This window comes from Callithrix jacchus, chromosome 8 (assembly GCF_049354715.1).
Source record: "Callithrix jacchus isolate 240 chromosome 8, calJac240_pri, whole genome shotgun sequence".
NCBI lineage: Eukaryota > Metazoa > Chordata > Mammalia > Primates > Cebidae > Callithrix > Callithrix jacchus.
This window is the reverse complement of record NC_133509.1, coordinates 3,973,599-3,986,274: the sequence shown is the minus strand read 5'-3', so window position 1 is coordinate 3,986,274 and position 12,676 is coordinate 3,973,599. Positions and strand designations below refer to the sequence as shown.

Here is a 12,676-nt window from a genome sequence, read left to right as displayed (position 1 = left end):
TGACATTTTCATCATGAAACCTCTGCCTGTGCCCATGTCCTGAATGATGTTTCCTGGATTTTCTTCCAGGGTTTTTACAGTTTTGGGTTTTACACTTAAGTCTGTAATCCATCTTGAATTAATTTTTGTATAAGATGTAAGGAAGGGACCAGTTTCAATTTTCTGCATATGGCTAATCAGTTCTCTCAGCTCCATTAATTAAATAGGGAATCCTTTCTCCATTGTTTGTTTTGGTTTTATTTCTGATTTCTCTGTTCTGTTCCATTGGTCTGTGTTCCTGTTTTTGGCACGTATAGCCATACGATGCTGTTTTGGTTACTGTAGCCTTGTAGTATAGTTTGAAGTCAGGTAGCGAGATGCCTCCTGCTTTGCTCTTTTTGCGTTGTCTTGGCTATGTGGGCTCTTTTTGGTTCAACATAAATTTTAAAGCAGTTTGTTCTAATTCTGTGAAGAATGTCAGTGGTAGTTTAATGAGAATAGCATTACTTTGGGCATTATGGCCATTTCCATGTTAGTGATTCTTCCTATCCATGAGCATGGAATGGTTTTCAATTTCTTAGTGTCCTCTCTGATTTCCCTGAGCAGTGGTTTGCGGTTCTCCTTGAAGAGGTCCTTCACTCCCTTCATTAGCTTTTGTCTTAGGTATTTTATTCTCTTTGCAGCGTGAATGGGAGTTTATTCATGATTTAGCTCTATGCTTGTCTATTGTTGGTGTATGGGAATGTTTGTGATTTTGTATCCTGAGACTTTGTTGAAGTTGCTTATCAGCCTAAGAAGCTTTTCTGTTGATAAAGTGGGGTTTTGTAGATATAGGATCATGTCATCCGCAAACAGTTTTATTTCCTCTTTTCTTACATGAATACGCTTTAAATGTTTCTCTTGCCTGAGTGCTCTGGTGAGGACTTCGAATATTGTGTTGAATAGCAGTGGTAAGAGAGGGCATCCTTGTCTTGTGCTGGTTTTCTGGCTTTTGACTGTTCAGTACGATATTGGCTGTGAGTTTGTCATACATGACTCTTACTATCTTGAGGTATGGTCCATCAATACCTAGATCACTGAAAGTTTTTAATGTGAAGGATTGTTGAATTTTATTGAAAGGTAGGCCCCTTTCTGTGTCCCTTCCACTTAGTGCTCTTTTGGGAAGAGCTCAAGCACAAAAACAGCCTTTATTTTTTTAATTTACTAGTTAGACTAAATGTAGGGACTAGAAGAATCAGTCTAATTCCCTGTTGGCCTGTAGCTACATGTTTATCAAATCTGCGAACACTTTATCCAAGAGAGTTTTAATTCCTCATAACTCAGCAATTTTGGAGTCAAACTCAATTCCTCAAGAGGCCAGATTTTTATCTACATTTTTCTCCTCTAACTTTCATTTTTTTTCAGTTACTTATAACATTAGATAAGTAAAACAACTAAATCTGTAAGCATCTAGAATGTGCGGGAAGTGGATTGTTTAGGAATTGCCATGCCAAGCCCCGCTGCCTTGTGAGTTTTTCCCGTCCCAGGCTCCTACGTGTGCTGCTAAAACAAACACCTGTGTTCTGTTCATTTTCCCCGCTTGTCTTTCCTCAGCCCTGTGTGCACTCCATCCGGACATTACCCTTGGATCCTATGGTCTGTGACTATCAACCTGAACCCGCCACCTTAACCAACTTAGAGAGTTCAGTTGCAGAAGATTTTCTTGCAGTGAATCTGTAGGTTATTGATCAGTGGTGTTGCTCCTCATGAAAAGGCTTTCCAGAGATTTATAAATTGAAGAAGCATGGTAGCTTATAGTTATATAAAGAACGATATCTGGAAGATTCTTTAGTTATCTGCATACAAAGCTAAGTGGTTAATTTCATTCGTGTTGTTGTCCTGTGGCCCATTGGAACGTCTTCACCATTTTTTGTTGTAATAGGAGATACTGGAAAATCATTTTGTACGATTGCAGAACCCAGCCTACTTCCTAATTTCTTCCATTTAAAATAATATACATAAGACAAAGTCAAGAGACAAGTAGCAGATAGTGGAAAAATCTTTGCGATATTATGACAGAGGCCTAATTTCCTTAATATCCATAGAGCTCTTCAAATGGCTAAAAAGAATAACCCAGTAGAACAAGAGCCAAGAAATAAGCGTGAAAAGAGATGCACTCTCATGTGTGTGTCATCAAACAAAGGTCAAAACAAGTGGCTGAAATGAACATGTTTGAAAAACCTCAGTATTAAAGAGTAGGAAAAATAGCATGTTATTGGAATTATGAATTGTTAAACTTTCCCAAAGGGTGATTTGGCAATATTTATGAAAATTTGAAGTATACATAGACTTGGATCAGGAAATTCCAGATATGAAAAGACACATATGTGATGATAGTGTTGCAGCACTGTTTATAATAGCCTAAACTGAACGTAAGTTCTGTGCCCTTAGGAGGGTTTACAGTAGTACCACTGTTTATCGAGTCCATGGAACAACCCAAAGCCACTAAAAGATGTCCTAGCTTTATGGGGGGGAACAAAAGGAAGGGAAAAACAAAATAGAGAAGACTGAATATGATCCCATTTGTATTTAAAAAAGGATGAAAGGATGCTATATATACTCTACTTACATGTGAATAAATGTTCTTTGAAAAGATGAAACAGATAATTACGGAAAGGGGGGGTGGAGATCAGAGATCCAGAGGATAGAGAGTGACAATGGGAGGGTAAGCCCTTTAATTATTTAAAAAAAATTTTTTTGAACTTGTCAAAACAATTTTTGCATGATAAATGGGAGTGATTTAGGTGTGTTGAGAGACAGTGATAAACAATCAAATTCATACCATTTCTCTTTCCCAACCCACACAGTCCTCCTGTCCCTACCTTCATTCCTACCCCTAATAGTTACGCTTTCCTGCATATTAGCTGAGTGTTTTCACTGCCCTTGTGGGACTGCTTTTGAGAGAGAAAACAAGTATCAGTGAAGTGGCCAAAGGGCTGGCCATTCGGGGAAAAATAAGACTGTGCCCAGTATTGAGAATGAAAAGCTGTCTGCTAAAAATGAACCATTCTTTGGTAATTTCAATTAACCATTTCAAATAATTCAGATAAAAGCAATGACATTTTCCTGAAGAACTTGGTTTGGACTTCTTCCGTAATGAATCAGTTTTAGATTTCCATTACTCCTATAAGGAAAACAGGTTGTTTTTCTCAAGCCCTTTTTCTTTTAACCCCTAGGGATACAAGGACATTCTCATTTCTATGTCTAGTTTGCGGCAGACGCTTTGCATTATTAATGGAGTTCTTTTTAGAAATGGACTTTTGCCTTATTTAAATAGCCCTGGACATGCCTATGTCTCATCACTACCCAGGAAGTACATTTTGACACCTGGATTGAGTTAAGAAATATATCTTTTACTCCTTAGTTTTTCCAGTTGCCCAGCATTTTAAATTCGCCCAATAGCATTTTACTTAGTTTATTTTAGTACTTCAGAAAGTTATTTAAAAGTTTGTCGACTCAGTTTTTAAATCAGAACTGTTCTACATGTTAATATTTCACATAAAATTCAGTTTTTAAATACTTTTCACTTTTCAGCTCCACCCTCTGCTACCCTGAGGACTTCTCATGTCATAAATTTGTCCTTCATTTTGCCTTAGAGGTCCTTTTCTCACTACTGCATCTGGGTGTCTGTGAGCTGTAGCCGGAGGTGTCCTGTGCCTAGTGAATAGGCTTCCACCAGCTTTCATGCACGGTTGAATAGGATGTTTTTTCAATTTTATTTCTGTGTTTTTTTTTTCCCCAGACACCAAAGTTCTCCCTGTGCATTTTTTTTCCCCAATCTAAACTTTCTGGGAGTGATCATGCTTTTTTTTTTTTCAGATGGAGACTATTTTACCTTTACAAGACATGAACCCATTGGAGTGTGTGGACAGATCATCCCAGTGAGTGTATCTCCTCGCACCTCGTATTTATTTTCCTTTGACCCAGTTCTCTTAAAGACATATAAAACATGGTCCTCAGCAATGTGTGTTTTCCATTACTGGGGAAAAAAGCTGAGCTCATGTTGTTGACATATCTTTAACAGCCTCCCTGCAAATGCTTATTTGAACAGGTTAATAGGGTTTCAGCTCTGTTACCAGGAGTTGAATTCTCAAGTCATGGAATTCTCATGATTAAAATAAGCAAAGCAAAGCACAGTGTATTAATGACCTTCCCCTGGTTATTATCCATTCTGCTTATGGAAAATTAATGCTTTGTTATATTTGCTTGTGACTCACCATCCTTCCAGGCATATTATTTTATATGATCTTTTAATCTCATTCTTTCCCACTGCTTCTTTTCAGAAGAATCTAGATAGAAGATGCTACAGAAGACGCAGCATTACAGTTCACAACACAGTCATAACTGATATCATGCAGGGCTGCTGTGTGTCTTGTAAAGAGAAATAGATGTGGTGCTTAGTGTTTGCACTGGAACGTTAAACTCTGTCCTTTTATTCCTCTCTGTCTCTCATACGCACCCTCGGTATAACACAACGCATCGCCAAAGCTTCTGACAGCATGAGCTAACACTCCGGGCAGGGATTTCAAGAGGAGGCTCAAATTCAACTCTTACAGTATAGACAAGAAGTTTTCTTTTTTCAAAACTCAGTAGGATAACTCAAGATAATCTTTGGCATTGGGAACCAAAGATCTGGGGAAGGTATATTTGTTCAGATAATTGATACATCCCAGGTTACGTGAAATTTATTACAGAATGCAAAAGGAAAAAAGGAGCAAAGCAACTTAAACCAAACCTCTTAAAGTCTCCAGGGAAATCCTGCTTGGATCAGCTCTGGGATGAGGTGTGTCACCTTCCTTGTAGTTTTCAAACTTACTTTTCTTGCCCTTCGCCAGACTCTCAAAGCTGCAGCTTCACTCACAGGACAAGAGCTGTTTTTCAGCCAGCTCTGGCTCAATTACTGCACTTCAAGATTTATACACTGTAGATGGAATTAAAACATTACTGTGGACTCCCAAGTTTATAAACAACTAAGGAGAAAAGAAATTGGGTGTTTGGTGAAGGCCAGACACTTGTATATTTTTGCAGGCTTGCCAGAGCCAGTATGAAGCCTTCAAGGATGGCAGCTGAGATGCTTCAGGCAGAAACACATTGTGGTCAAGGGCTGAAGCCAGGGGATGAGGATTTCTGTTTTCTTTCTTAATGAAATTATCAATGACACCTGATAGTACTGAGGCTCATGCCTGAGCTTATGACAATACAAGCTTAATATCCTTTAAAAATCAGTTTAAACCATTTAAGACCCCAACCTCATCTACTCATGTATATGTAGTTTAGTTTCCAATAGCTTCTTTCACAGTGGAAAAGAGACAAATGAAAATTTTGGCATAGTCATTAGTATATGCACTTTATTTTTTGCGATCATATGTTTGACAATGAACGTATCTAAAGTACTATCTTGAAATACACATGGACTTAACTGTAACTCATAGTTAGAACTTTCTTTTCTAGTTCTTCCAGTCGAAGAGTTTTCATACCAGTGTGAAAATTCTGATGTAAAATTCTCAGATGCAAGAAAAAGTCTTCATACATGACAACTTACTGGAACCAAAGCCAAATTTAAAAAACGAAAAACAAAAGTGACAAAAAAAAAAAACCAAAACACACAAATTACAAAATTGCCTGTTCACCATGGGATTTCTTTTGGTGGGTAGTTGGAATATAGCAGTTTGTTGGTCAGAGAGAAAGGGGAGATCTCCAGGGTCAGTGCTATTCTGTTCTTGATGAAGTAATTGAAAATCCAAACATCTATACTTTATAGTGGACAAGATTGATGTTGAGGACTGGCTTGAGAAATATGAGAAGTCACAGCGTGAAAACAAAGTCCTGGGGAAATAGTTTTCCATCTATCAACTTTGATTTTTTTCCTTTCAGTGGAACTTCCCCCTGCTGATGTTTGCCTGGAAAATTGCTCCAGCCTTGTGTTGTGGCAATACAGTAGTTATTAAGCCGGCAGAGCAGACGCCACTCAGTGCACTCTACATGGGAGCCCTCATCAAGGAGGTAAGAGAAGCTGACTTCAGGAATGCTTCTGACTCCCTTTACAGCTGGAATCTACCAGAGCATATCTCATTTAACAGGATGCGTCAACTCCGATCAGCCACATTTCCTCTTGTTCTGTTTTCCTAGGCGGGCTTTCCTCCTGGAGTCATCAATATTTTGCCAGGATACGGGCCAACAGCTGGAGCAGCAATAGCTTCTCACATTGGCATAGACAAGATTGCATTCACAGGATCTACGGAGGTATGTATGTGAAAACGCAGGGACTGAGGAACAGACCTGCAAACTAGTTGAGGGGTTAAAAAACAAAATAGTCTGGGTGCGGTGGCTGACGCCTGCAATTCCAGCACTTTGAGAGGCCAAGGTGGGCAGATCACGAGGTCAGGAGAGGGAGATCATCCTGCCTAACGCCGTGAAATGCAGTCTATACTAAAAATACAAAAAAATAGCAGGGCATGGTGGCAGGCACCTGTAGTCCCAGCTACTCGGGTGGTTGGGGCAAGAGAGTTGCTTGAACCCGGGAGGCAGAGATTGCGGTGAGCTGAGATCGCACCACTGCACCACATCCCGGTCAACAGAGCAACACTCCATCTCAAAAACAATAAAAATAGTACCTAAAAATAGGCTAGACAGCAAAAGGGCAGTGAGTACCCAAGCCCACAAAGGGTAACACTGGTGGATGTGAAAGCAAAGGCACACAGGGACCGTTTGACACCAGAGATCTCTGAGCATTTTTGTGATACCGTCTGTGTCAGAACTAATCCCAGAAGCTGGGGTCCTAGACATTTTGTTGAGTCAAGAACAGTAGTGACAGCAAGTTAAGAAGCTGGAAAGCTAGTCTCTGGTAAGGATCAGAGTGGAGACACAAGCTTTCCCTTCTCATTGTTTTGACAAGTCTGGTAGATGCAATTGGTGACTTACTATGCCCCACGAGCCATAAGAGATGATGTAGAGCAGGGCTCAGCACGTGTGTTCTGTAGAAGGCCAGATAGCGAATGTGGTAGATTTTACGGCAATGTGGGCTCTGCTGCAGCTCCTCAACTATGTCATAGTATCACCAAACAGTCATAGACAATACATAAACTAATGAGTGTGGCCATGTGCCAATTAAACTTTATGTAGAGGCATGGAAATTGGAATTCTTCACCTAATTTTTATAAATTACAAAATCCTTGTCTCTTGTTTCCAGACATTTTAAAATGCAGGCCAGTCGTGGTAGCTGACGCCTGAAATCCCAGCACTTTGGGAGGCTGAGGCAGGCAGATCACGAGGTCAGGAGAGCGTTACTATCCTGGCTACCATGGTGAAACCCTGTCTCTACTAAAAATATTAAAAAAAAAAAATAGCCAGGTGTGGTGGCACACGCCTGTAGTCCCAGCTACTTGGGAGGCTGTGGCCGGAGATTCGCTTGAACCCAGGAGGCAAAGGTTGCAGTGAGCTGAGATTGCACCACTGCACTCCTGCCGTGGTGACAGAGTGAGATTATGTCTCTAATCCTAATAATAATGCAAAAAACTGTTTTTAGCTTGTAGGTCATACCAAAACTGCATGTTAAAGTTGACCCATGGGCCACAGTTTACAGACCCCTGTTACAGAGTCACAAGTCAGCTTAGGAAGATTTATGAACGTTACTCAGGTATCTTTGGTTCAGGTAACAGATGATAAGAGAGTCTGACTCATTGTTTCAAGTAGAACCTCACAGGTGATATCATCATTGAACAAGGGATGTCTGCAGGTTTAGAACAGTGCTGTCTAATAGCAACCTTTGTCAGTTGATATTGGCTAGTAGCGGCCAGGCACGGTGGCTCATGCCTGTAATCCTGGCACTTTGGGAGGCTGGTGGATCATGAGGTCAGGAGATTGGGACCATTCTGGCCAACATGGTGAAACCCTGTCTCTACTAAAAATACAAAAATTAGCTGGGCACCGTGGCTCATGCCTGTAATCCCAGCACTTGAGGAGGCTGAGGTGGGCCGATCGTGAGGTCAGGAGTTCGAGAGCAGCCTGGCCAACAGGATGAAATCCCATCTCTACTGAAAATATAAATTAGCCAGGTGTGGTGGCACGCATCTGTAGTCCCAGCTACTCAGGAGGCAGAGGTTGCAGTAAGCTGAGGTCTCGCCACTGCATTCCAGCCTGCAAAAGAGCAAGACTCCATCTGAAAAAAAAAAAATTCATGAGTAGCCACATTAAAAAGAAGTAAAATTAATTTTAACATTTAATCCAGGATTTTCACAATTTTTCAACATGTAAATATATTCTTTTTCACAGGAATTCCTTCAAACACGGTGTTTTACATTTATAGCACATTTCAGTTCACACTAGCCACATTTCAAGTTCCCATTGCCATGTGTGCTGCCATATTGGACAGCACAGATCTGTAAACATTTTATCAGTTGATACGGAGTTAATTACAGTTGGTTAAACTGACTCAAAGTAGTAAATTTAATAAACCATTAATAAATATTAATTCAGTTAGAATTAATTACCGAGTTTTGTGTTTGTCAAACACAAAAGTCACAGTTTGTGTTAATGTGTTTCCAAACATTTTATTCTAGTTGTACTTGTTATTATTTTGCAGTTTAATGAAATATTTAAACCAAAATGTGAGTATGAAAGGGAATTATTATTTCTACATAGATAAGCTTAATGATTTGAACATATTTGCTGAAGGCTAGATGCTAACAAAAACTAAAGATGCCATCAATTAGGAATGAGCAAGACAACTGTAAAAGACTGGGGAAAACGGAAATCTAGATAGAATGTGCGCCTGGAATGGCTTTGCAAATGCTTCTAAGTCCCTACTTCACTTCTTTAAAGAAACTGAAGACAGAAATCATAGTAATATTTTAGAGGCGTGGTTTAATCAGAAGGGACACGTGGACCCATAATTAAAGTTTTTAGTTTTGTATCAAGAGCCTGGAGAATGAATATATGTATTTTAAAAAGTGAAATGAAATATTTAAAGGATCTTTTTCTGGTTTAACCTTTTTCTGTTGCCCAACTAATGGTCCTGATTGAGTCAATGAAGAGTCTTATATGGTGTAATTCCTTTTTTTGAGATAGAGTTTCACTCTTTCACCCAGGCTGGAGTGAAGTGGCACAATCTCGGCTCACTGCAACCACCACCATGCCTCGCTAGTTTTTACTAGAGATGGGTTTTTGCCATGTTGGCTGGTCTCAAACTCCCGACCTCAGGTGATCCGCCGGCCTTGGCCTCCCAAATTGCTAGGATTACAGGTGTGAAGCACAGCATCTGGCCTATTGTGTAATTTTTAAAAATAAAAATGACAGCATAATATATCAAGCCAGAGATAACACCGTAACCGCTGCATAGAATACTCTATCAGTATATCATAATTTAATTAATCCTGTATTAATGTAAGACCTTTGAAAAATTGTGTGTGTGTGGATACGTATTTCTAAATCTAACTGTATACACATAAGTATTCACACACATGTATATATGCGTGTATTAGATTCTCTGTTGGATATCGATCTAGAAGTGGAATTGCAAAATATAAAGGTATTTCTAAGTCGCTTACCAAGAATGCCTTATAGTGATGGTTTCCTTTGTAAGGTGTCTTTATTTAAGTAAGTTAATCTATTGTTTGTTGTGGAATCTGAACATACGATTTGCAGTTTGTTCTTTGCTTTTTAACTTTTTTAAACAGTTGTTTGTCATGTGCTGGTTTTAAATTCACATGTAGTCCTGTCTTTTAGTCTTTCTCTGACAGCTTCTTGAAGAAACCCCTTCAAAATTTTACAAAGGGCCCTTAATTTTTTTTCAGTAGTTTTATGGTTTTGTTTTTGTTTAAATGTTTTATTTTCATGGATAAGGAAAGGTAAGTGTTGTTTGTTTATAAATGAGTGTTCAGCTGCTTCAAAACAATTTATTAAACAGTCTATCCCTTGGTAGCTCATCTGAATATAACATAACATTAAATGATTCATTTCTAAATGTACAGGTTGGTGCAAAAGTGATGGCAAAAACCACAATGACTTTTGTACCAACCTATACATGAAATTTCTGATTTAAAGCTCATAATTTTGTCTGTTCTTTCACCAATACCAGACTTCCTTAATTACTAGGTTTCATAAATGTGTTACCATAATGTAGGCAAGATGCCCTTTATTTGGTTTTTCAAAGCCCATTTATTCTTTCAGAAGAAATTTCATTTTCCAAGCACCTTATGTTCCTCTCAAAAACTTTTATTGTAATTTTTATTGGCATGACATTAAATGTCTATATTAAAATGAGGAAAAGTGCTATCTTTACCATGTTAACTCCTCCTTCAATAGGTGTGGGGAGAGAGGCAGGCCATCCTTGTCTTCTGCCGTTTTCAAAGGGGACTGCTTCCAGTTTTTGCTCATTCAGTATAATATTGGCTGTGGGTTTGTCATAAATAACTATTTTGAGAAATGTTCCATCCATACCTAGTTTATTGAGAGACTTTTGCATAAAGGGCTGTTGAATTTTGTTGAAGGCCACCTCTGCATCTATTGAGATGATCATGTGGTTTTCATCTTTGGTTCTGTTTATGTGATGGATTATGTGTATTGATTTGCATATGTTGAACCAGGCTTTCATCCCAGGCATGAAGCTGGCCTGATCATGATGGGTAAGCTTTTGGATGTGCCGTTGGGTCTGTGTGTGGATTTGGTTATGGATTGTGTGTGTGGGTCTGGTTATGGATTGTGCGGATGGGTCTCGTTATCGATTATGTGTGTGTGTGGGTCTGGTTATGGACTGTGTGTGTGGGTGTGGTTATGTATTGTGTGGATGGGTCTGGGTATGGGTGTGGTTATGGATTCTGTGGATTTGGTTATGAATTGTGTGTGGGTGTGGTTATGGATTGTGCGGATGGGTCTCATTATGGGTCTGGTTATGGGTCTCGTTATCGATTATGTGTATGGATTATGTGTGTATGGGTCTGGTTATGGATTGTGGGTGTGGATCTCATTATGGATTGTGTGTGTGGGTCTGGGTATGGGTCTAGTTATGGATTTTGTGGATTTGGTTATGGATTGTGTGTATGGGTCTGGTTATTGTCGGGGTCCGGCACTTCTGCCAGTGGATTACCGACCTGCATGAATCCCCAAGATCGCCAACGTAGATGTCTCGTTCAACCTGAGGGAGAGAGTGAGCAGAAGTGAAAGAAAATAGAGAAGCGGAGTGTGGAGGGCTGGCTTAGGCTATGTCCAAGCAGCCATTTTATTTTTGCAATATGTTTCCTTATATATTTTTCTGAAGTCAAGTTGTTTACACCAGATCAATGTATTTAAGTTACAGTAAGCAAGTTACCCTCACTAAGTAAGTTAATCCCATTAAGTAGGTTACGCCCAATGGATCAATGGAAGTAAGTTACAGTTACACCCAGCAAGTTATGGTAAGTGAGTGACCAAGTGTAAATACTTAAGTTAATATTTTACAAAGAAGGTAACAAGGGTCCAAAATGAACACAAGCAATAATCCGTAAGAAGCTGAAAGTGGGCACATTGCTTCCCAAGTCCTCATATCCATAAAGTAATGTCTGTTAATTATTTAGAATAAAATAGTCCCTCTCTCGGTTCCTGCTTTCCCTCAGCTCGACTCCCCCAGCCAGGGATCTGTGTCTTGGCTCAAGCTCACCGTATGGCGAGGCCCATTTCCCAGGGGCCTCACACGGGAGCGATCCCCACAGATTCCCTCAGGTTATGGATTATGTGTACGGGTCTGGGTCTGGTTATGGATTGTGTGTGTGGGTCTGCTTATTGGTCTGGTTATGGATTTTGTATATGGGTAACGTTATGGATTGTGTATATGGATTTGGTTATGAGTTATGTGTATAGGTCAGGTTATGGGTCTGGTTATGGATTGTGTGTAGGGATTTGGTTCTGGATTGTGGGTGTGGGTCTGGGTGGATTGTGGGTGTGGGTTTGGTTATGGATTTTGTATATGGGTCATGTTATGGATTGTGTGTATGGGTCTGGTGATGGATTATGTGTGTTGGTCTAGTTATGGGTTTGATTATGGATTGTGTGGGTGGGTCTGGTTATGGATTATATGTAGGGACTTGGTTATTGATTGTGTGTGTGGGTCTGGTGATGGATTGTGTGGATTTGGTAATGGATTATGGGTGTGGGTCTGGGTATGGATTATGTGTATGGGTTTGGGTATGGATTGTCTGTCGGTCTTGTTATAGATTGTGTGGATGGGTCTGGTGATGGATTATGTGTGTATGGGTCTCGTTATGGATTGTGTGTGTGGGTCTGTGTATGGATTTGTGTGTATAGGTCTGATTATGCACTGTGTGGGTTTGGTTATGGATTATGTGTGTGGGTCTCGTTATGGATTATGTGTATGGGTCTTGTTATGGGTCTGGTTATGGATTATGTGTAGGGATTTGGTTATTGATTGTGTGGGTGGGTGTAGTTATGGATTGTGGGTGTGGGTCTGCTTATGGGTCTGGTGATGGATTGTGTTTGTCTAGTTATGGGTTTGGATCTGGTTGTAGATTGTGTGTATGGGTTTGGTGATGGATTGTATGGGTGTGGTTATGGATTGTGTGTGTGGGTCTGGTTATGGGTCGTGTGTGTATGGGTCTGGTTATGGGTCATGTGTGGGGGTCTGGTTATGGACTGTGTGTATGGGTCTGGTTATGGATTATGTGTGTGG

General features: G+C 39.9%; 1 protein-coding gene across 2 annotated transcripts in view; it reads left to right on the top strand.

Moving 5' to 3' along the window:
* Nucleotides 1–12,676, top strand: part of ALDH1A2 (aldehyde dehydrogenase 1 family member A2) — a 130,821-nt gene that overhangs the window by 65,438 nt on the left and 52,707 nt on the right. For both annotated transcript variants that reach the window (XM_035258703.3, XM_009004960.5), the window contains exons 5-7: nt 3,838–3,899; nt 5,893–6,021; nt 6,148–6,261. In XM_035258703.3, coding sequence (XP_035114594.1) covers nt 3,838–3,899; nt 5,893–6,021; nt 6,148–6,261 — 305 coding nt within the window. The remainder of the gene's footprint in view (nt 1–3,837; nt 3,900–5,892; nt 6,022–6,147; nt 6,262–12,676) is intronic.